The 25,989-nt window shown below is 39.9% G+C and overlaps 1 protein-coding gene across 2 annotated transcripts in view; it reads right to left on the reverse strand.

Annotated features, from left to right (window-relative positions):
• Positions 1-1,257: 1,257 nt before the first annotated feature.
• Positions 1,258-25,989, reverse strand: part of grid1b (glutamate receptor, ionotropic, delta 1b) — a 319,760-nt gene continuing 295,028 nt past the window's right edge. Inside the window, exons 13-17 of one of the 2 annotated variants that reach the window (XM_060862311.1) lie at positions 20,099-20,294; positions 18,695-18,861; positions 6,903-7,149; positions 5,956-6,094; positions 1,258-2,556 (exon numbers count right to left, since the gene is read on the reverse strand). In XM_060862311.1, the coding sequence (XP_060718294.1) occupies positions 2,153-2,556; positions 5,956-6,094; positions 6,903-7,149; positions 18,695-18,861; positions 20,099-20,294 (1,153 nt within the window). In that variant the 3' untranslated portion in view covers positions 1,258-2,152. The remainder of the gene's footprint in view (positions 2,557-5,955; positions 6,095-6,902; positions 7,150-18,694; positions 18,862-20,098; positions 20,295-25,989) is intronic. The other variant, XM_060862319.1, reaches the window with a different exon arrangement.

Consider the following 25,989-nt stretch of genomic DNA (forward strand, 5'->3'; position numbering starts at 1 on the left):
AGTGTTCTGTAACAATGCAATGCAGTGTTGTGTAGTAAAATAATCTAATGCTGTGTAGTAAGGTAATGCGGTGTTGTGTAGTAAATTATTGCAGTGCTGTCTAGTAATAAAATGCAGTGTTGTTTAGAAAATTAATGCAGAGTTGTGTTTTAAACTAATGCAGTTTTGTGTATTAAAGTAATGCTGTGTTGTGTAATAAAGAAATGCAGTTTTGTGTAGTAAACAATTGTGTGTGAAGCAGTATCTGCTTGCTGATTGTTTGCAGAAACCGTTTTAAAAAGTGCTTGAAAATACAAACCCACATGCTCCTGTCGCATCACTTCACAGCTCGTCACTGTACAACGGATCAACCATAAATCAAAAAAGATGGGAACCATATTTCTTTATTAAAGAATTAAGAAACTCCAAGCAGCATATTCATAAACAAAATAAGAGTCTCCCTCTGGTGTAATGTTACAGACTGCACTATGATAGACTTCTTCCTTTCCTTTAACCTTTAAATCGAATATCATATATATATATATATGTATATTTTTTTTTTCTCCTCCAGATGTGTGAGGGAATCAGGGCAGTAAGAGCAGTGAGCACACAGCCGTCCCCTACGACAAGGTCGGACATCATCATCTCCACCTGCCGACGGAGCTTCACGGTGTAACACAGTGTCATGTGATATCGCTTTGGTTAACATCGGCAACTACTGGAACGTACACAAGATATTCAGGCTAGGACGGAGATTACTGAGTGAGAATGTGCGGCACTGATGGAGGAGGTCTCCACTCAAAAAAAGTCATGTCCTTATCTGACTTCTGAATGTGAGAAAGTCAGTGGAGTCTTTCAGGATAACAGCACATCTATCTACAGCCACTGTCAGATATCTGTCCTGTCCTCCAGCACCACCGACCGATTACTGAGATTAAGAGTTGAAACATGGAGAAAGCGCAGTTAAATGAAACACAGACTGATTCTCAGGCTCAGGTGGAAACAAAGCAAAATCAATTACACAATCATAGAAAAGATCAGAACTATATGTGCAATTCCACCAGTCATATTTCTGAACATCGTATTGTGATGCAAAGTCAATGAGAATCGCCTGGGCAGAGAACCTTCAAAAAAACACACACAATTTCCTCATAAAAATACTTCATAATGACACAATAAGATTTTTTCCTCGCAGGACTCTACGCTCACCCCCTGAACCCCACCCCCACCAAAAAAAAAAGGAAAAATAAAAGAAGTAGAGAACAGAAAAAAGAAAATATATCACAGCATGTATTGTTTCATCCCTTTTATATTTGATATTTGTCTTTACAGAGTTTGTGATCGATCTTCGCAGTTTTCTTTGAAGGAAAATATCTCTGTATGGTACAACTGCATGTTATCATCATCACACAAATATGAAAAATAAAAAGTTATCACTATTGACACACAGTTTGCATTGATCAAGCAGTCATACATAAAATAGAACAAATGAGCAAATTGTTTTTTCTTCACTTTCTCCTTTAGGAAACTTGTGCTCAAGGCCTTCCAGAATCGCTTATACACCTCACTGTGAAGACTAACGCTTAACCATCCATCATCCACCGTGTTAAAGAAAGAAAAACAGCTGAACATCCGAACAAGACGATGCTCTCGGAGACTAGAGAATGATTGTGGCTGGAAAAAAAAAAACATTAAAAAAAGGAAATAATCTTCATTATGATTCATGTGTGATAATCGTAACAAATTGCGGAGAGACATCTTTTTTATTTCGGCACTTAGAAAACAATCACAATGAATTTGCGTCTTTATCCATAGAGAACAAAATTTACAAAGCCATTTAAACAGTCATTTTTAAAGTCTGTTTTATAGTTTCTTTTTTTTTTTTTTGTTCGTTTTCATTTTGTTTTTGTAACTCAACTCCAAAAATTGAGAATATTCAAAATACACTTTGACTCACTTCGCTCTTTTTTTTTTAATTTACAAATATTTACAAGATTTTTTTTGTTTTTGTGTTTTTGTATCTATATTAAAAATCTCCTCCACCCTTAAGTGTGTGTGATTTTTTTTCTTTGTTCTTTTTATACATTACAATCCCAGTGGTACAGCCGTGACCCGACGCTTCCTGCAGGAAAGCTGCTTCTGGTGGCCTCAGATGGACGTGCTGTGGGTGGATTCAATGGCTTCGGGGATGGGTCCTCCTACCACTGGTGGGTAGGGCATTGGCATGGGCGTCTTGCCGGGGCTCTGCCGGAAGAGACCCCCGTTGGGAGCCCTGTGTTTGCATTGGATGGAGGAGGGGATGGTGGAGCTGCCCAGGGGCAGCGGGAGTGCAGTGCCAGGCCCTGGTGCCAGTGTCCTGCCCACTCCATGGGCCTGCTCTGGCAGGAAGGTGCTCACGGATAGAGCCGTGCCCGCGAAATCCCGGCCAGCTTCCCGTGCCGCTTGGCCCGGCTGCATGCCACCGATGTCCAGGGCAGAGATCTCGATAGATGGCCCGGGGATCTGCTTGTGCACCATGTCCTCGTCTATGAGACTGTTCATGCGCCGATGCACCTGCTCCAGGTTCACCTCCTTGTCCTGGAGAGGGTGAGAGAAGGAAGAGAGAAGGAAAGGGAGGGAGGTTTTCTGAGAACTCTGAAGCTCCACGCTATTTGTTTTCTCTTGCTTTCTCTTTTTGCTTTAGTTTTTCTCGTTGATCAAAGTTCCACAATAAAAGGCCCAGTTGAATTTGTCTGTATAGCATCAAATTGAGGAAGAAGTATAGAATGTGCACTTTGAAATCAAATTTGGCCAGTGGAGAGGAAAATGTGTTAGCTAAGCGAGATCAGGATTCAGGATCAGTATGAAACGTGAAATTACACTGAAGCATGGACAGAAAATTAAACAAGTGTCAGGGGATCTGTATTTCAGAAAATCTTATCATTGGTTGGTCATAAAAGCAATTTTATTTTATGATGATTAGACTCAAATTGGATCCAATGTTGCCGAGATGATTTACTGAGAGCTTTTATGCTTCAGCAAAGAACTTTGAGCTTGTTTACACACAATAATGATAAATGACTACAGCCTGTGATATTAGAGTAATTTTTGTTCTCCTACAGACTCTGTACATGCTGTAATTTATCCTGTAATTGTTTGTTTATTCTGTTATGTATAATCTGTAACAGTCTCTCGGACTCTCTGTCTTCTTGCTGACGTGACAATAATCTTGTACGAACATCTTGTCGAACCTCTTGTCACTGTGTGTTCAGGAGATTCAGATTGATGAACGAAAACAAAAAGAGAAACTTCATTAAATTCTGGATAAGTCCTATTGGTTAATAATTATGTTCTAATATATTTAGCGCCGACTCTGTGTAATCCGTGCTCATGATTTTCTAGGATCTCACTTGGTAAGAGCTTCTTAAACGTTTTCCCACTCTGTATATTTCTGCCCCGTGAAGAAAGCGGTTTATGAGGACGTTTGCAGCCTTAAACACAAATCGCACAACATTTTCCTTCCTTTGTTTTATGGTGACTTGTTTTGAATAATTATGTGTGGCGTGTTGAATCCAGCCCAAACAGCAAACGAATCAAAGTCTGATTCAGACTCATCAATCAGACTAATTACAGATTAATAAACAGATTAATAATTGTGTCCACTTTCTAATTCTTGTCTTTGGCCCTGGATCAGTGTCCAGTCCTGCTCTGTAGCAGTCCACACCTCCTGACCCATTTCCCCACAGTCTCCCCCAGTCAGCCTCTCTGTCTAATCAAGGCAACACTTCCAGTCTCAGACTAAGACTCTCACACCATCCCTGATCTCCACTCTCACTCTCTACACCCAGACAAACTCCTGATGCAAACCCCTGACCTGATTCCTCCTCCATCCAGAACATTCCTCTGACTCTGGGGCATTAACAGACCTGACAAGCAAGAAGAGCAATAATGCTCTTGTATATGTATGTGTGTATGTTTGTGTATGTGTGTATATCTGTTTGAGTGTGTGTGTGTGTAAAGTTTAGGTAAACCACCACTTATTTGGGGGGAATGAAAAGTGAGCGACACTAGAATTGTTTACGGTGACAATTTCGTTCTAAGAAAAGGTTGAAACGTAAAGCAATTAATGAAAAACCTTTCTAGTGTCCACATCTGATCTAAAGCTGTCAAGCAACAGCTTTTTCCCTCTAAGTGTCTGGTGGTTACCCTAAAGCACACACACACACACACACACACACACACACACACACACACACACACACACACACACACACAGTTACTTATCACTTTCTAATGATCACTGATATTCCAATTCTAAGCAAAATGACACTTTGACCAAAACTAAAGAATGTTTTTCCTTTCAGTGTTTTTCACTTTAGACCCAGTGAAAGTGCATATATTATTTATTAATGGCAGACAAACCAATCAGTGGGATTCCTAATAAATCTATTTCCTAATAAATCGACTTAGAGGTTAGTTATATGCATGTCTAAAGTTAGAGATTAATTACACATGAATGGAAACATCCTCCATCTCCGGTCAGAAAGCGAGGATGACGCTTCAGCGGGAAAATGAATGTATTTTATTACTACTGTGAGAGGGTGGAAAGGGGGCAGGGCTTCCAGAGAGGTCAGTTAATATCGAGAGTTCAAAGCACAAATCTGAAGCTGTCAATCATCCCATCATTCTTATGCTGATGGACTCATCTGCTGTTTTCATTAAAGAATAAAGAAGACTCTTTCATAATAAACGTGGAACTGCTCCACACGATGTGGGAAAGTTGCCGTCTGTATGGATTTCTGTGCACTTCCAACACTTACCGGAATTTCTAGCTTCACTTATGTGTGTGTGTGTGTGTGTGTAGCCTTGACCACTGCCTGCACTGTAGATGTGCTTCTGATTATAGAATCTACATGCATGACATTACAGTCTGTAGTTACCCACACATATCTCTGTCTCCTTTGATTTGATTTTCACACACACATACACACACATACACACACACACACACACACATACACACACACACAAACAGAAATCATGGTGAATGGCTCTTGCCATTTTGGTGTTTATTAAATATAATTTTTTTAATGTCTATTTTTCAGATTTGACCCACAAATGAGTGTTTTTAGATTTGAGCATCTTTGACTTTAACGCCTCCTGGCCTGCTTTAGAATGTGTATTTTACTATGCAGTGTCTTGCATAAGAATTCACCCCTTGAACTTTTCCACAATGTGGAACGATACAACCTGGAACAGAAATGCACTGAACTGGGAAATCAATCTAGGATGCAGAATTATTTACTAATAAAAAAAAATGTACATTGAGAAGCACAGTGGAGGTAGCATCATGCAGTGAGATTGCTTTTCATTAGCAGGGACTGGGAAAGTGTTCAGGGTTGAGTGTGAGATGGAGAGGAAAGATGGAGTAGAGGAATGGAGGACAATCCTAGAAGTAAACCTTGAGACTGCACAAAGAGCAAAAGCCTGAATGTGTTTCAGCAGACCAGTCGAATCCCAGCCTCAGTCTCAGTCTCACTCGGACTGAAAATTTGTGGCATGACCTGCAAATACGCTCAGTCTAGTCAGAAAGAGATTGAGCAGTTATGTCAAGAAGAACAGGTAAAAATGTCAGACAGAGGAACATTCTAACTGTTCCTGCAGCTAGAAAGGGCAAAGAATAAAGAAAGGCTTGTGTAGATAATGTGGAAAAAGGGGGGGTGAATACTTATGCACAGCACTGATTTTGAAACTCGACATAAATTCAACGGCTGATTTTGGATCGAACGTTGATCTTTCTTTTTTTTTTTTTTTTTTTAGAAAGTAACAGCTAATCTCAAGGTAAGTGAAGCGTTTCTCATCCCAGTTCTTGACTAGAGGAGGTAAAATAAAATGAAAGCCCAATTCTCCGATATTTCTAATGACCCCCTGTGGTTTTTTCTCCCCTGCCCGCCCCTCAGGTGCGACCCGTTTGGACAGCACGAGTTCTATTCTGACCTGTGTCAATAGCCTCTGTTTCATCCCAGTCTCTCTCTCTGTCTGTCCAAATGTCCTTGCTCCCCTCCGATGAAGCAGTAGCAATATCATTATATCTCAATGGATCTGAAACCCTTCTCACTCTGTAATCCTTAGTAACCTGCACAAGATCATAAACATATCAAGAAGAATAACAAAAAAGACGTAAAGAGAAATTTCAACTCTCCACATTGACATATTAAAGCACTGGGGGTGACTGACTACGTCTGATTGCTTCAGTGGGATCTGACCCATGCAAACATCCTTTTTCACCACACTTTAGTTTATGGATCCATGTCACGCCTCTGTAGACTCTACTACATGCACTGTTTACAGTTTGAAATGCAAAGCGCACACGCCGGACTCGCGTCAGTAAAAAAAAAAAAGTGGTTTGGCCGATTTGATGGATGAAATGTTCGTTTGGCGAATTATGATGGCGATTATGAATTGTTAATAATGAAGAATGTCTCATATATATACAAAATAAAAAAACAACTAATTTCCAAATCTCTGGTCTGGTCTCAGGATAATAATTGAGATCTTATTCTGTAAGGACTGGGGAAAGGTGAACAGAAAAGCATATGCACTGAATAATAAGAAGTCAGCAATTTCTACGCTTCAAATTATAAATAAATGTAAATAAATCAGCACTATAGTCCTTGTATAACAAGGACAGTAGTGCTGTATTAGAAATGAGAAAATCACAGTGCCTGGCGTGAAAGAGGGAATGTGGACGAGATGCTCAAAAAAATGGCGTCTTTGTATGGATTTTTATTTTATTATGGAAAGGGACCAATTTTGATTTCAGCAGAGCACATCTATAGCTGCGTGTACTGGAGCTCGACTAAGTCTGGGCTCGTGTCTGCGGCCGGATCCGTAAAGTAGAGTGTGGCAGTATCGTCAGCCCTCCCGGCCCTGTGCTCGGTCACCTCTTTGGGCTGCTCTCGCCGACAGTGGCTGCTGCTACTGCTCCAGAAGGTCTCCAGGGCAGCCACCAGGCAGGCCAGCACGAGCCCGGCGGCCAGCACGCAGAAGACGCCGGCGAAGCTGTGCAGTTTGAGCGAGCGTCCGTCAGCCGGTGCCCCTCGCTGGGTGCCTGGGTCACAGCGACCCTGACGAGGCCACCATTTCTGCTTCAGAACGTCCAGGTCACCCTTCTCCTGCAGCTCCAGGATCCTGAGGAAACACCATTAGTTACCGTTACACCATTTACAAAACATTATAGTCATCATCATAGTGTGGCAGGAAGTGAAGGCTGGAAGGAACTAGTCCAAGATCTTTCTAAAGCTGATGCGCTCCGAGAATGTCTTATTTCTTTTCATGTCTGAGACAAGGATAGAGTTTGTCTTAAAAAAAAAGACACGTCAGTATGAGGAAGAGTTGCTGTATTTTAGACTCGACTTACACCAACTTGATTTTAGGAGTGGCCCATTCAGATTATTAAGTCTTTCAAGTTGCCAGTATTTTTTTTTCCTGAGTGTAGTGTTCTAGTGCTCTCCTGGCAGATTTTCAACAGACCATCTCCTCTGACCAGTGTTTATGTCTGAGGCGAAATTAAAAACGGTGGATTGAAAAACGCAAAGCAATAAAACAGATTGCATTTCTTTGCTTTAGACTGCAATATGATTTGGCAGAAAAAGAAAACTGTAAGCCTCTGCCTTATGCATGCATGCAGAGAAAAGAAACAGATTTCAGAGCATTACAGATTTAAGATCTCATCCAACCAGACTTCTAGTTTGCAGAAGTTCATTACTCAGAACTGTGTTTCAATTGTAATTCCAACAAACCTCCTTGACTTATTTGTTCAAATTTCACATCGCTTTGAGGGTTAGAGTCAGAATTTCACGTAAAACAACGTGTTTACTCTGAACACCAGCAACTTTTATACATTATATATAAACGCATAGCAGAAACATGATGTTAAGCTTTAACACAGTGAAATATAAAACCTGATTTTACTGTTATTACGTCGCCGTTTAAAAATACAGCTGATTTGTTTGTCTGCTGCCTATATGGCTGTGGATTTCTGATACACTAATGCTCCTTTTTGGCATTTAAAACATAAAACATTTAAAATGAAAGAAATTCAGCCATAATCTTTAATTATTGCCTAATTATTTTTTTTAAAATCCAATTTAAGCCTGAGATGTTGTTCATTCAGTCACATGTTCCTGAGCTCAGGTAAAGTTTATTAGCCTGATGAAGTGAAGCTCTCTGCAACGCTCATGGCCATACGAGTGTAAAATATTGCTTCAAATGATTTTTAACTTTTTTATTTCTTTTCAGTAGAGTTAAACCCACACACATATACACACACAGCAAAAAGGTGAGACAACACACTTGACAGTATTCAAGAGCCGAAGACTTCCTGACGTTAAGCTGATGAAGTGATGATCATCTCCTAAAGAATTTGTAATTGCACATGAAATTAAATTAATAACACATGGATTAATAAATAAATCCATGTCCATAAATCCTTTAATTAGAGGCTTTCAAGAAAAACACAAAGTGAGACTGGATGTCATCTTTATCAGCTGCTGCTGAGTGAAAAAGCCAAGCAATTTCCTTGTGCTGAGATAAACAAACTGAAGCATCTGAGAGAGCTGCAGATAAATGGGAGCAAGGTGGGAATGGAGGATGATGGGGCAGAAAAGGGGGAAAGTAAGATGAATCCCTCTCTCTACAGAAGATGACATGCTGCTTCATGGGCCTATTAGCCACCGAGCTGCTCTCAGCTGTTCCTCAGGGTGCTAGCATGTAGCCTCTTTCATTCCGTGGCTTAATTTCCCCTAAAACTAAATCTTTTTATCAAGGACCTGAACTAAGAAGATCCCTGTCGCTTTATAACACACTATTAAACACCACATTGTTAAACACAACACTGTTTTACATCACACTGTAACACACAACACTGTTAAACAACACACTGTTACACATCACACTGTTCTACACCACACTGTTCTACATCACACTGTTACACATCACACTGTAACACATCACACTGTTCTACATCACACTGTTCTACACCACACTGTTCTACATCACACTGTTCTACACCACACTGTTCTACATCACACTGTTACACATCACACTGTAACACATCACACTGTTCTACACCACACTGTTCTACATCACACTGTTACACATCACACTGTAACACATCACACTGTTCTACACCACACTGTTCTACATCACACTGTTCTACATCACACTGTTACACATCACACTGTAAAACATCACAGTATTTACACTCCACACTGTTACACACCACAATGTTAAACATCTACATCACAACACTATTAGACATCACACCGTAACACTGTTCTACATCAAACTATTTACACATCACAATATTTTAAATCAAAATATTTACACATCAGACTGTTCTACATCACAGTATTTACACACTACACTATTCTACATCACACTATTTACACACCACACTGTTCTACATCGCATTGTTACACACCACACTGTTATATATCACACTGTTACACACCACACTGTTATATACTGTATCACACTGTTACACACCACACTGTTCTACATCACACTATTAAACACCACACTGTTCTACATCACACTGTTTACACATCACACTGTTCTACATCACATCACTCTGTTCTACAGCACACTGTTCTACATCACAATGTTACACATCACACTGTTACAAACTACACTGTTACAAACTACACTGTTACACACCACACTGTTCTACATCACACTGTTACACACCACACTGTTCTACATCACACTGTTACACACCACACTGTTCTACACCACACTGTTACACACCACACTGTTCTACATCACAGTATTTACACACCACACTGTTCTACAAGACACTGTTACACACCACACTGTTACACACCACACTATTCTACACCACACTGTTCTACACCACACTGTTACATACCACACTGTTCTACACCACACTGTTACACACCACACTATTCTACATCACAGTATTTACACACCACACTGTTCTACATCACAGTATTTACACACCACACTGTACTACACCCCACTGTTACACACCACACTGTTACACACCACACTGTTCTACACCACACTGTTACACACCACACTGTTCTACATCACTCTGTTCTACAACACACACTGTTCTACAGCACACTGTTCTACATCACACTGTTACACATAACACTGTTACAAACTACACTGTTACAAACTACACTGTTACACACCACACTGTTACAAACTACACTGTTACACACCACACTGTTACACATCACACTGTTCTACATCACACTGTTCTACATCACACTGTTACACACCAAACTGTTCTACACCACACTGTTACACACCACACACCGTATCACACCGTAACACACCACACTGTTACACACCACACTGTTCTACACCACACTGTTCTACACCACACTGATACACACCACACTGTTCTACATCACACCGTTACACACCACACTGTTCTACACCACACTGTTCTACACCACACTGTTACACACCACACTGTTCTACACCACACTGTTTTACACCACACTGTTCTACATCACACTGATACACACCACATTGTTCTACACCACACTGTTACACACCACACTGTTCTACATCACACTGTTACACACCACACTATTCTACATCACAGTATTTACACACCACACTGTTCTACACCACACTGTTACACACCACACTGTTCTACATCACAGTATTTACACACCACACTGTTACACATCACACTGTTCTACATCACACTGTTCTACACCACACTGTTACACACCACACTGTTCTACACCACACTGTTCTACATCACACTGATACACACCACACTGTTCTACACCACACTGTTACACACCACACTGTTCTACACCACACTGTTTTACACCACATTGTTCTACATCACACTGATACACACCACATTGTTCTACACCACACTGTTACACACCACACTGTTCTACATCACACTGTTACACACCACACTATTCTACATCACAGTATTTACACACCACACTGTTCTACACCACACTGTTACACACCACACTGTTCTACATCACAGTATTTACACACCACACTGTTACACACCACACTGTTACACACCACACTGTTCTACATCACAGTATTTACACACCACACTGTTACACACCACACTGTTCTACAGCACACTGTTACACACCACACTGTTCTACACCACACTGTTACACACCACACTGTTCTACATCACACTGTTACACACCACACTGCTCTACACCACACTGTTACACACCACAGTGTTACAAACTACACTGTTACACACCACACTGTTCTACTTCACACTGTTACACACCACACTGCTCTACACCACACTTTTACACACCGAACTGTTCTACATCACACTGTTACACACCACACTGTTCTACACCACACTTTTACAGACCACACTGTTACACACCACACTGTTACAAACTACACTGTTACACACCACACTGTTACACACCACACTGTTACACACCACACTGTTCTACATCACACTGTTACACACCACACTGTTACACACCACACTGTTACAAACTACACTGTTACACACCACACTGTTCTACACCACACTGTTCTACATCACACTGTTACACACCACACTGTTCTACACCACACTGTTACACACCACACTGTTCTACACCACACTGTTACACACCACACTGTTACAAACTACACTGTTACACACCACACTGTTCTACTTCACACTGTTACACACCACACTGCTCTACACCACACTTTTACACACCGAACTGTTCTACATCACACTGTTACACACCACACTGTTCTACACCACACTTTTACACACCACACTGTTACACACCACACTGTTACAAACTACACTGTTACACACCACACTGTTACACACCACACTGTTCTACATCACACTGTTACACACCACACTGTTCTACACCACACTGTTACACACCACACTGTTACAAACTACACTGTTACACACCACACTGATCTACACCACACTGTTCTACATCACACTGTTACACACCACACTGTTCTACACCACACTGTTACACACCACACTGTTCTACACCACACTGTTACACACCACACTGTTACAAACTACACTGTTACACACCACACTGTTCTACACCACACTGTTACACACCACACTGATACACACCACATTGTTCTACACCACACTGTTACACACCACACTGTTCTACATCACACTGTTACACACCACAATATTCTACATCACAATATTTACACACCACACTGTTCTACACCACACTGTTACACACCACACTGTTCTACACCACACTGTTGCACACCACACTGTTCTACATCACACTGATACACATCACACTGTACTACACCACACTGTACTACACCACACTGTTACACACCACACTGTTCTACAGCACACTGTTACACACCACACTGTTCTACACCACACTGTTACACACCACACTGTTCTACATCACACTGTTACACACCACACTGTTACACACCACACTGTTCTACACCACACTGTTACACACCACAGTTACACACCACACTATTCTACATCACAGTATTTACACACCACACTGTTACACACCACACTGTTCTACATCACACTGTTACACACCACACTATTCTACACCACAGTATTTACACACCACACTGTTCTACACCACACTGTTACACACCACACTGTTCTACATCACACTGATACACACCACACTGTTCTACACCACACTGTTACACACCACACTATTCTACATCACAGTATTTACACACCACACTGTTACACACCACACTGTTACACACCACACTGTTAAACATAACACTATTCTACATCACACCGTAACACTGTTCTACACCACACTATTCTACATCACAATATTTTAAATCACACTATTACACACCACATTATTCTACATCACAGTATTTACACACTACAGTATTATACATCACACTATTTACACACCATACTGTCACACACCACACTGTTCTACATCACACTGTTTACACATCACACTGTTCTACATCATACTGTTACACACCACACTGTTCTACATCACACTGTTACACACCACACTGTTCTACATCACACTGTTACACACCACACTATTCTACACCACACTGTTACACACCACACTGTTCTACACCACACTGTTACACACCACAGTTACACACCACACTATTCTACATCACAGTATTTACACACCACACTGTTACACACCACACTGTTCTACATCACACTGTTACACACCACACTATTCTACACCACAGTATTTACACACCACACTGTTCTACACCACACTGTTACACACCACACTGTTCTACATCACACTGATACACACCACACTGTTCTACACCACACTGTTACACACCACACTATTCTACATCACAGTATTTACACACCACACTGTTACACACCACACTGTTAAACATAACACTATTCTACATCACACCGTAACACTGTTCTACACCACACTATTCTACATCACAATATTTTAAATCACACTATTACACACCACATTATTCTACATCACAGTATTTACACACTACAGTATTATACATCACACTATTTACACACCATACTGTCACACACCACACTGTTCTACATCACACTGTTTACACATCACACTGTTCTACATCATACTGTTACACACCACACTGTTCTACATCACACTGTTACACACCACACTGTTCTACACCACACTGTTACACTATGTGATCTAGTACACAGTGTATGACACATGCACAGTGCACAGTGTTTAACTCTCAATAAGAAGAAACTGTTTCCTAGTTGATGTCAGCGGATGCGGGGATAAAACAGACCCAAATGAACATGAAACAGGGACACAGACAATACCAGACCGGACACGAGACAACATAATACGACATCAGTAGACAAGGATTCCGCGCTGACATAGGCAACGTTTCACGATTAAGTAGACAGAACAATGAACACATGAGGAACAGGTGTGCAGAAACAGGGAGGAGTAAACAAGGGCAGGGCAAACACATGACAGGGAAAATAAACAAGAGCACGTGGCCAAAGTCTGGGCTGAGTCCTGACAGTTGATGGTGAAAAATAAACACGTAACGCGACGCTGCTATCTTTGGTAGAATATGCTGAATTTTAAATATGTTAAAAATCAACACATAATTTTGATCATAATTATAAAGACCCTCTTCAGCTGCATAAGCAGCACTATGAGCATTAAATACATGAAGTTTTCAACATTCTAAACTTAATATGTGCATTACCCAGGTACTTGTTCTTGCAGTTTTTGGAGTATTCAGCATGAACACACTGCTTACATGATTTATACTACAGTACATAACAAAGCAGAATAGTGTGTAAGTATGTGATTTAGGACTCAGTTGCCATCTATTTAAAAATCTGGGCCAGTATTCAAACAGATTGTAAGAATAATATTAGAGACCTCCAAATTTAGCTTAAAAATTTATAGGAATCTTATCTTAAGAGTGATTCAGGATCAATCTCAGAGCAACTCAGCAAGAAAAATACAACAATTTTTATCTTAGAGAGGAGGTGGGGCTTAACCCTGTTACTAGGTATGACACATTCTTTTGAAGACTGTGATTGGTTGTTCAATTAAAATTTAAAAAAGAGGAGCTCTTTTAAAATCTGGTCTATTATAAGCCTTCACTTTGTTTCCATGTTAAGATATTTGAGTGTATCGTGTAGGGATTACGCTCATGAGCATATTAGAGATACACTAACCTCTGTATGTAACAAATGTAATAAATGTAATGTAAATGTAAATATCTCCAATGTCAGAGCCAAATTATACAACTTCTGCTGCTATTGTTAGCTCTGTTGTTAGCTCTGTTAGCGCATCTCTAAATGTCACAACAGCAGAAAATATACAGGGAGTGCAGAATTATTAGGGAAGTTGTATTTTTGAGGATTAATTTTATTATTGAACAACAACCATGTTCTCAATGAACCCAAAAAACTCATTAATAGCAAAGCTGAATATTTTTGGAAGTAGTTTTTAGTTTGTTTGTAGTTTTAGCTATTTTAGGAGGATATCTGTGTGTGCAGGTGACTATTACTGTGCATAATTATTAGGCAACTTAACAAAAAACAAATATATACCCATTTCAATTATTTATTTTCACCAGTGAAACCAATATTACATCTCAACATTCACTAATATACATTTCTGACATTCAAAAACAAAACAAAAACAAATCAGTGACCAATATAGCCACCTTTCTTTGCAAGGACACTCAAAAGCCTGCCATCCATGGATTCTGTCAGTGTTTTGATCTGTTCACCGTCAACATTGCGTGCAGCAGCAACCACAGCCTCCCAGACACTCTTCAGAGAGGTGTACTGTTTTCCCTCCTTGTAAATCTCACATTTGATGATGGACCACAGGTTCTCTATGGGGTTCAGATCAGGTGAACAAGGAGGCCATGTCATTAGTTTTTCTTCTTTTAGACCCTTTCTTGCCAGCCACGCTGTGGAGTACTTGGACGCGTGTGATGGAGCATTGTCCTGCATGAAAATCATGTTTTTCTTGAAGGATGCAGACTTCTTCCTGTACCACTGCTTGAAGAAGGTGTCTTCCAGAAACTGGCAGTAGGACTGGGAGTTGAGCTTGACCCCATCCTCAACCCGAAAAGGCCCCACAAGCTCATCTTTGATGATACCAGCCCAAACCAGTACTCCACCTCCACCTTGCTGGCGTCTCAGTCGGACTGGAGCTCTCTGCCCTTTACCGATCCAGCCACGAGCCCATCCATCTGGCCCATCAAGACTCACTCTCATTTCATCAGTCCATAAAACCTTAGAAAAATCAGTCTTCAGATATTTCTTGGCCCAGTCTTGACGTTTCAGCTTGTGTGTCTTGTTCAGTGGTGGTCGTTTTTCAGCCTTTCTTACCTTGGCCATGTCTCTGAGTATTGCACACCTTGTGCTTTTGGGCACTCCAGTGATGTTGCAGCTCTGAAATATGGCAAAACTGGTGGCAAGTGGCATCTTGGCAGCTGCACGCTTGACTTTTCTCAGTTCATGGGCAGTTATTTTGCGCCTTGGTTTTTCCACACGCTTCTTGCGACCCTGTTGACTATTTTGAATGAAACGCTTGATTGTTCGATGATCACGCTTCAGAAGCTTGGCAATTTTAAGAGTGCTGCATCCCTCTGCAAGATATCTCACTATTTTTGACTTTTCGGAGCCTGTCAAGTCCTTCTTTTGACCCATTTTGCCAAAGGAAAGGAAGTTGCCTAATAATTATGCACACCTGATATAGGGTGTAGATGTCATTAGACCACACCCCTTCTCATTACAGAGATGCACATCACCTAATATGCTTAATTGGTTGTAGGCTTTCGAGCCTATACAGCTTGGAGTAAGACAACATGCATAAAGAGGATGATGTGGTCAAAATACTCATTTGCCTAATAATTCTGCACTCCCTGTATATATACACACACACATTAGTGTGTTGTGTGGGAGATTGGTCACAAAAATAATCCCAAAATGATCTAATCTGAATCATCTTATTAACTCACTATCATTATTAAATATTGTCTACAATACATTTCTTCTCCCTCTTCACCTTTCAGCCATTTTCTCATCAGCTAAAGAAACTCTTAAGTCCTTGTCGCTACTCCTAACACCTCCTAAGATGCTTTATTAATCTTTTATCTTTACAAAGATCTTCTCTTTAATTTCAAGGGGAAATGCCCACATTTCTAAAACGTTTCTTTTAATTACGCCACTAGGAGAAACTCAATACACTAAGAATTTCATGAATACAGGACCTGTAGTTTATAAACATCTAAAAGAAAAAACATTTTAAAAAGCATTATGAAATCCACATTTAACTTTTTTTTTTTTTTTTTTTACAAAAAAGCATTTGTTATTTGATGTTCATTGCAGTTCATCCAGCAAGACTAGATTTTCAGTTACTGCTCTTACAGCTCTACAATCATTAGTATAGTAAAACAGTTGATGCCTTGTTAAAGCTGTCAGTAAATATATTAAGCACATGAATGGAGCAGCTGTTTCCAGCTGTTTGTGACTCATTCTTCTTTAGTCCTCTGGCTAATATTTTCACATGTTTATAAAAAAAAAAAACTTAAGACAAGGAACCTAAAATCAGCAACGGTATTCTTTGTGAATACAGGACTTAATGCTAATTAACATCTTCTGGCCAATTAGAATTCAACAACAGCAGAGTTGTGGTGTATATAAAACAGAAGTGGCGGCTGTGTAATGTGTCAGTGCAGTTTTGCATGTTTCCCTCTCTCTTTTTTGTTCTTTTGTGTGTTGCTCTGTTGTCACTGGCACCCTGTGCTCTGCTAAAGATGGTCAAATGGACCAATAAGGACCAAGACTCCATCCAGAAGGGGTGGAGCCTACTGTTTATAAGCAGCACCCTGAAGCCCCAGAGAAGGACACATTTGTTAGCATGTGTTAACCTTTGTTAGCATTTTTTAGCTGTTTGTTAGCACACCCGTTTACTCTAGCTCATTTGGTTTGAGAACAGGAAGGATTGTGCACACAACAATGCACCACAGAGGACATTTTATAGTATAGACACCCTAGGTAAGGGGGCAGGTGGGCAGCCACCCACTAATTTTGGTTAGTTTAGCCTAGTATAGGTTAGTCAGGTAAGTCAGTTAGTTGGCTTGCTGTTGTCAGTTAGGACCATAGAGCAGAACTTTTTAATGTCCATTTCTTTGGCACTGGCAATGTTCTCTTACCTTTGTGAGTCTAGCTTCCCTGTCTGCTGTGTCCCAAGTCCTCATGTGTTGTCAGAAATCTTGTGTATGTGCATCATTAAAGCATAATCCTACCTTCTACCTCCTGTCTTGTCAACAACATTTATCCCAATCAAATCACTACATAATGTTATAGTTCCTGCACTTTCCCTAGGAACGTAACACGCTGCGTAGGAGAAGATCACCACCAGTAAACGCGTTAAAGCTGTTAGTTTGGTCCAAAACGATTCATCTTCGCTCCTGTTCTTGCTCTTTAAAACAGAAATGATCCAATATTATAAACTGAAGTATGAATTAGGTAAGAATGGAATGTAGGGGAGTTAAATTGGCATGTTATAAAGTTAACTTCTGCTTAATTCTTCATACTCCTGTAAGGACCTGAGAGAATTACATAAGCTTCCAGCAAACACAAATCACTTGCAGTGTGTGTTTCATGCTGTTGAGTCATGCTAGGATATTCTTGATAGATCGATATGAAATCGTCTGAAAGCAGTTGAGAGACAAATACAGCTCTCCTGGCTGCCCAAATGCATAAGAAATATGATTATGCAGTTTTAATTGGCTACAAGCAATTATGTGGAGATTTGTATAATCTGCCTGCATCTGTTATGTGTGCAAACGGATCAATTTTTAATGAGTAAAAATTCCAAGCTACAAAACTGCAAGTAGCAAATCAAAGCTCTGCACTTAACCAAAAGTGGCAGTAATTTATTTGATAATGATGTGTCGCTATCATTTGCTCACAATTTAGACACTTGATGGTTACCGAAGCACTTGTTTCTGATCTCATATTTCAAATAACCCAAGGCCATGTGCTATTTATCATCACTTTATCTTTCTTCTTTAGCTAAGGTACTTTAACATCTAGCAGAACAGTTTCCATTCATTACCTGGAACAGGCATCATCATCATCATCATAATCATACACAGCTGACTGTAGCTGAATTAAAGGTACAGTAAAGAGTACAAGAGAAAGAGACAGAGAGAGAGTGAGAGAAGTCAGGTGAATATTTACTTCTGGGAGAAGAGGTCTCTGTAAGGGCTGCCGTGTTGGAGTGCAATGCCATAACCTTTACTGCTCATGCTGTTGCCTGAGACGGTGACGGTGCACTCATCGTCCGTCAGTGCTGCATATTCCACTACAGCCATGTCCCAGAGGAACGCATACGGGCCTTTCTTTGCCTGGATGGGGAAAATGAGCATTTCATCAAACGCAATGCTAACGCTAATGCTTACCACACTTTTCTAATCAGTCCTAGTTTGCACAGTGCTAATCTTACTAAAAGCAGCGGGAGTCATAATATACACTTAAGTACCTTCAATATTATAGAAGTGCTTAATGCTTCTGCACAGTTTTCAGCATTACACCACACTCTCGAAAGAGGAGCTAGACGATAATGTCACAGTCATTACAGAGAAACAGTGCAACCATGGAGACCAGGCTCAGGTATTACTGTTTAAGTGATTAATAAGCTGCTGGTCAGAGGGTACAACTGATCTTATCTCCTGTAAGAATAAAAACACTGCTAAACCGTCTCAGCTTTCAGACGTGAGAGCTGTGTGTAGGCCTGCAGCTCTCACGCTAATTAGCCAAGTAAAAGGTACTGACAGCTTTTCTTTCTTTCTCCAATGTCCTCATTAATTCCTTTGTTTTCGCATATGCTCTTGCTTGAATAAGGAGAACGGTGCACTAGGTTTAAACCAAAAGCAGCGGCTGTTGTGGATGTTTGTGAATAGACTTAAAAATAGACCAAAGCTAAAGTGTTTTCGCGTGATGCCAGACCGGAAGCGGTGTTTTTAACGCTCTCCACCTCATTCTCTATCCCATACCAAAGCTGACACAGGGCCTGACAAATAACAGCACCCAGAATAACACCATTTATTAATAAGCTTAATCCTCTTATCAGTAGAATGAGTGTGAATGTCTGTGGGAGGAAGCTGTGAAACCATGCGGTCATCAGAAAACACCATTCTTCCTGTGCTGAGATTTTATACCAGAACATGTTTCATTTGTTACTCTCAAGATCAAAAATTGTATTCCTTCAAGCCTCTAATTTCTAAGTCAATGGTGTCATGTTCCTGTTGTCACAAAGTGCAAAGTGTAAACGCCTCTGTCCTGAAGATGTAGAAGAACTTAAAGTCAAAGCTTGACCTCTGACACTGGAGACTCCTTCCATACATGCTACATACATACAATTATGATTAAATGTCTCCTAAAGTGAAATCAATGATTTTTAAATCTGTTTATGTGGAGCCTGTTTATGTGGAGTATGTGTTACTAGTTACTAGCGATGTACAACCTTTTAGAATGAGTAAAATTAATCAACAAATTCTTGTCAATCAGAATCCAGAATTGAGCAGTGCTGTGGTGACTGTAGATTACAAACAGATACAGGAAGTCTTAGTTCTTGGTGATTACCTTGCGGATGCCCTCTGATGGACTGGACACAGAGTATTCCTGTCCGTTGTTCTTGCTGATAGTCCTCCACAGCTCAGCATAGGTGCTGTCCTGCTCCAAGGGGTTTGTGCCCTTGGCTCTGAAGTAGTCATACACTGCTGAGTCCCGCACCGTCCCGTAATCCAAGTCCACCTGTCTAGCCAGGTCCTGAAACGTCCTGCAGAGGGAGAGGTAGAGAGAGAGAGAGAGAGAGAGAGAGAGAGAGGGAGAGAGAAAGAGAGATTACTCAGGGGTCTGGAAAAAAAAGACTTTAACTCTTTGACTTTGACCTTTAGGCCATGATCACCACCTGAACATGATCATGTTCAACAAAGAAAAAACATTATAAAGAGATTGTTTGTGAGTAACAGCACCTGATAAATGCTGTATAACGTTGGTAGATTATCAGTGCTGTGCAGCTGAATAGTTCCGCATCAGTGCATCAGGATAGTTTACCTAAAAGCCTGGTTGGCTCTGCCAGGTAGTTATGTCTTTGAATGAGCCTCTGAACAAGACAAACTGACAACCAGATCAACATGTAAGACCTAACATAAAATGTTTTCGTTTCAGGAAGAGAATAAAAGCATAAAAGTGTTTATATTGCTTTAAAATGTTTTTCATGGACAAGTAATGTACCAATAGTGTACCATGAAATGGTTAAACACAACATGCAGGGTCTGTACTACTCATCTTTCATTTCTTAATAATCCACAGCGAACTTGCCTTATTTCTTAACTCGAAGCTAATGTTATTCTCAGAGGTGGGTAGAGTATCCAAAATCTGTACTCAACAGTACAAGTACTTATGGAAATATTTGCTCAAGTAAAAGTAACAATCTTAATAGTTACTTGAGTAAGAGTAAAAAAGTATCCGATGAAAAAACTACTCAAGTAGTTAGTTACTAGTTACTTCTCATCTGATTGATATGAAGCAAAAACCCTGATTTTCAAACTACTTGGAGAACTACTTTCACACACCTCTCCTTAAAAGTCTCTTTATTCTGTTAATATAAAACACAAGTTGAAGTATATATATATATATATATATATATATATATATATATATATATATATATATATATATATATATATATATATACATATATACATATATATAAAATAATGTGATTAATGGTTTAATGATGTAAATGAATGATGTGCTGGGCTAACCTGCTCATCTTTTTAAGATTAATTTACTTTATTCTTACATTTGTTACATTTTATAAGTAAGTACATGTATTCTTTAGGTAGGGATAAAACAAAATATAATCCCGTTTTTATTTTGTATATGTTCTATGCTTTAGTGAAAAAAAAACTTAGTCAAAAAAAACTTAAGTGATATGTCAGGATTTGCGTATAAATGCAAAACATCTTACAGTATGCAATTCAATTTATTTTGTGGAACATGGATATGAAAATGCAGACGCTTATAATGAACGTATGTTCATGAACGTGTTGTTTGTAGGGTTCACAGGATTGCACGAGAGTGTATATGAGGGAAAACATTCAGACAGTGTGTGAAATGTAGTATTACGTTAAGGTCAAAGTGCCCATAGTTACCAAATTACTGTACCATCACATAGGCATAATTTTGACACTTACCGCTACGTGTTTTTTTAGGTTGGAGCTGGAATTCTGGTAAGCTGCGATGTCTGTTTGTTTTGGTACACACTGAATGTATCGCGTTATAAAGCTATTATTTTTTACATCTGTGTGAAAATATAGAATTAATTTGAGGCCACGGGTGATCTGCCTTTGATAAAGCGCAAACGTCTTCCTCTGCTTCAGCCATCATCTTCCAACTAAAGGCGCGCTAAACTTCAGCGGGAGATGCGCAGCATACTCTCGCTTAGCAGACTCTCCAACGTCTCGCGAGACTTGTCATATAAACTAATTATTACTTATTAAATCTCATATTTATTAACATCTGAGTAACGGAGGAACGCCGCCGATTGTAGCGAAGTAAAAGTAAAGTTTTTCCAATAAAAATCTACTTGAGTAAGAGTAAAAGTACGTATCTTTAATTATACTCAAAAAGTACAAGTTACCCAAAAAATGTACTCAAGTAAATGTAACAAAGTAAATGTAATTCGTTACTACCCACCTCTGCTTATTCTTTACATTTACATTTAAGGCATTTGGCAGATGCCCTTATCCTGAGTGACATATAAAAGTTATTTGAATGTTTAACAAATCAATGAATACAATAACACTGGTTCATTGGTTACAGACCAATAATACCCCTTTTCCACCGGAAAGAACCAGGTGCTGGTTCAGAGCTAGTGCTGGTGCTGGTTCAAAGTTGGTTCCACTGGCGAACCTTCTAAGAACCGGTTTGCCTTTCCACCGGCTAGAGAGCATCACAGAGCCGAGTCTGACGTCACTGTATACGTGTCACGTTTCCCAGCTACGTTAGCGCAGCAGTGGCAAACACAAACACAACATCAACAATGGTGGATGTTACTTTACTGTTAATGCTCATGGCTTTGTGAACCTACATTGGCATCCAAACGCGGTGAATCCAATGTGTACATGCAGCTCCATGTAAGCGAGAAAGTACATAACATTATTTTATCATTAACCCAGAAAAAAGTTAGCCTTAGCATGTAGCTACCTACTATCATGTGTGCTGATAATTGATCATATTGTGGTAAAGTAAAAGTGTATTAAACATTAGTATACTTAAGGTACATTAGCAAATACACTAACAGTAGCCCCGCCCACAGCCCCTGACACAAGCGGTTCTTAAGTCTAGACCAGCAATGTTTTGGTGCTACTTAAGAACCACTTTTCCTGGTTCAGAGCCGGTGCTTTGGCTGTTGAAAAAGAAAGAACTGGTTCTAAATTAGGCTCTGGCTCCGAACCAGCACTCAAACTGCCTCGGTGGAAAAGGGGCATAAGATACCATCAGGCCAACACTCTGTTGGAAGCACAATTATTTTTTAAATATATAAAACAGGGAAAATAAAAGCTAGTTTAAGTGTTTTAGGAAAATGTAGGTCTTCAGCCATTGTTGAAAGATAGACAGTGACTCTGCTGTTCAGACATCTAGGGGAAGTTCATTCCACCACCTCGGTGCCAGAATAGAAAAGGGTCTTGACGTGGGACCAGTCAAGCAGTGCTAGTAGATCAGAGTGAACGAGGCGCAGTGTGAGGAGTGATAAGAGCTTTGAGGTTAGAGGGAGCTGGTCCTTTTTTGGCTTTGTAGGCAAGCATCAGTGTTTTGAATCTGATGCATGCAGCTACCAGAAGCCAGTGGAGGAGCGCAGCAGTGGGGTGGTGTGTAAGAACTTAGGCAGGTTGAAAACAAGTCGTTCAGCTGCATTTTGTATCATTTGCAAAGGACGAATTGTGTTCATAGGTAGACCTTCCAGCAGTAAGTTGCAGTAGTCAAGTTTTGAAATGACAAGTACCTGAGCAGCCTGTGTGGATAAAAATGGCCAAATCATTGTAATGTTGAAGAAAAAAATGACACGAGTGTATCACGAAAAGGACAGTTGATTGTCCATGGTTACCCCAAGGTTGAAAGCACTGGCCAAAGTGGAGATCAGAAAGTTTAGTAGAGGTATCGCAAGACCCTGATCTCAGGATGAATCACCTGGGCTGACCAACAGTTCAGTTTTGCTAGAGCTGAATTTCATCTGATGATCCGTCATCCATGTATCTATCCATGATGATATGTCTGCCAGACATGCTGAAATCCGAGGAAAGGAAAAGATAATTGATTGTGTCATCAGCATGTAAGGATATCACATTGCAAAGAGAGCAAGTATAAAGGGAGAAAAGGTGAGGACCATGTATTGAGCCTTGTGGGACACCAGTGGAGAGTCTGCATGGAGCTTCCTTGAGGGGATGGTGGTTCCATCACTTCTTTCAGATTAGCTAAGTGGTATAGAGATCTGTAGTGTAAGATCTGAGAAAGTGCTGAGCAGTGGTTTAGGATCAGAGGACTCAGGACCAGATTTTAAGCCCCAGTGGTGTCACAAATCAGATTCCGGACATCTGAACAAAGCCTTTAACACTCCATTACTCAGCTCTGTGTGTTTCCTGTCTCATATACAGCTAACTTTGGATAAAATGAATAAAAGAACACAAGAACACAATGTGCAGTCCTCACTCTGACTCACTACTGTACACCATTCTACATCAGGTGCTGCTCGGCACGTTCTCACTCCGCTGCTGTGATCCATCCTAATGAAGCCTCTTGGAAGAGTGAATGAGTGTAATTATAAGACAGCCTCCAGCGTTCATGTTCTAGAATCATGTCAGTGAAAAGAGATTGTGTCTTCATGGTATCAGAGCATTAATCAGCCTTTTAAAACACACATGCTGGAGGTGAGAATTAAAGGAAAAACTAATTATGAAATCTTTGTATAAAAGGAAAAAAGAAAGGCTGGCGTTTTTTTTTTTTCTGCGGTATTAGTTTCCTGGACATGCATGTGATCAGTATGGATGTGTGCAGTAATTCTGAGGAATTAAAACATTATTAGTGATCTCTGTATAAAACAAACAGACACTGGTGTGTCTTCACTATCATCACACCACATACTCTATGTGCACCACTCATACACCTAATTTTAATACACTGACTGTTTTGATTTAGGCCATGCCTAATCGTAAATAGGTCACATGACCATGTCTGTAGTGTGTACCTGTGCAAATATTACTAATGTTAAGGTGTCAGAATAAAGTCCCATAGAAACTCTGCATATTGACATTCACCTCCACACGGAAAACTAATCCCGCCTGAACATGGCCTTTAGAGAGAAATATATTGGAAAAGAAAGTATTTGTTGTTTAGTAGTATGTTGTTGTTAGAAGAGGGAAAAGTGATGCATGGAGCCAAAAAACTATATCAGTCCGGTAAGGGTTCAGTCCAACCGCATGCTTAACCAGGACACCACAATGTTCATGTTCACTGCCTGAACACATATTTGTACATCTTGTACAGTAGCTTTTGGGTCATGATTATTGGAAGTCAGTGTAAAAAGATGAAGTCTTTTTTAAACTCTTCCTATCACTGCCTCAAAAATACCTTAAAATAGTTTAGTAACATTGTGTGTTTGTGAAGTTTTTTTTTAGGGTCCGTTTTAATCATGCGGCTCTGTATGTTCAGAAAACAGCCAGAGGAAACACCGCCTCCTGAAAAGACAGAGCAGCAGAGAGGAGGACAAAAAGAGGAAAAAGAATGAAGAATAAGGTGACAGAGGTAGAATAAAGGATTTCTTTATAAGAGGTAGAATTTCCTGAATTTCCTAGAATTCCTAGAATTTCCTGAAGGCAAACAGGAACAAAGGGAATTCCTGAATCCTACATGATTCCTTTTATTATAAGTACAGAACATTAGTCTCAGTGAGACGATACAGCACACTGAAATGTTCTAACATCAACCATAGAGACTCAACTCAGCAATACACACAAACACACAAAGACATAATGTATTGGGGTTTATTATGAGTAAGGTAGCTTGGGTATATTGTGAGTACAGTATTGGGGTATGAATTTAGTACATTATTAGGAAATATTGCGAGTACAGTATTGGGGAAATGGGGTATACTTTGTTAGTACAATATTGCGGTAATTCGACTGAAGAATTGGGGCACCGGGCCATATTGTGTGCACAGTATTGGGGTATATTTTGTGTAGGGTATTAGAGTGTATTACTTCTACAGTATTGGGGTACATTACAAGTGACGTATTGGGGTATACTGTGAGTACAGTGTTGGGGTATATTATGAGTGAAGAACTGAAGGATTGGTGTATATTGTGTGCACAGTATTGGGGTATATTTTGTGTAGGGTATTAGAGTGTATTACTTGTACAATATTGGGGTAAATTACGAGTGACGTATTGGTATATATTGTGAGTACAGTA

This window comes from Tachysurus vachellii, chromosome 2 (assembly GCF_030014155.1).
Source record: "Tachysurus vachellii isolate PV-2020 chromosome 2, HZAU_Pvac_v1, whole genome shotgun sequence".
Classification (NCBI taxonomy): domain Eukaryota; kingdom Metazoa; phylum Chordata; class Actinopteri; order Siluriformes; family Bagridae; genus Tachysurus; species Tachysurus vachellii.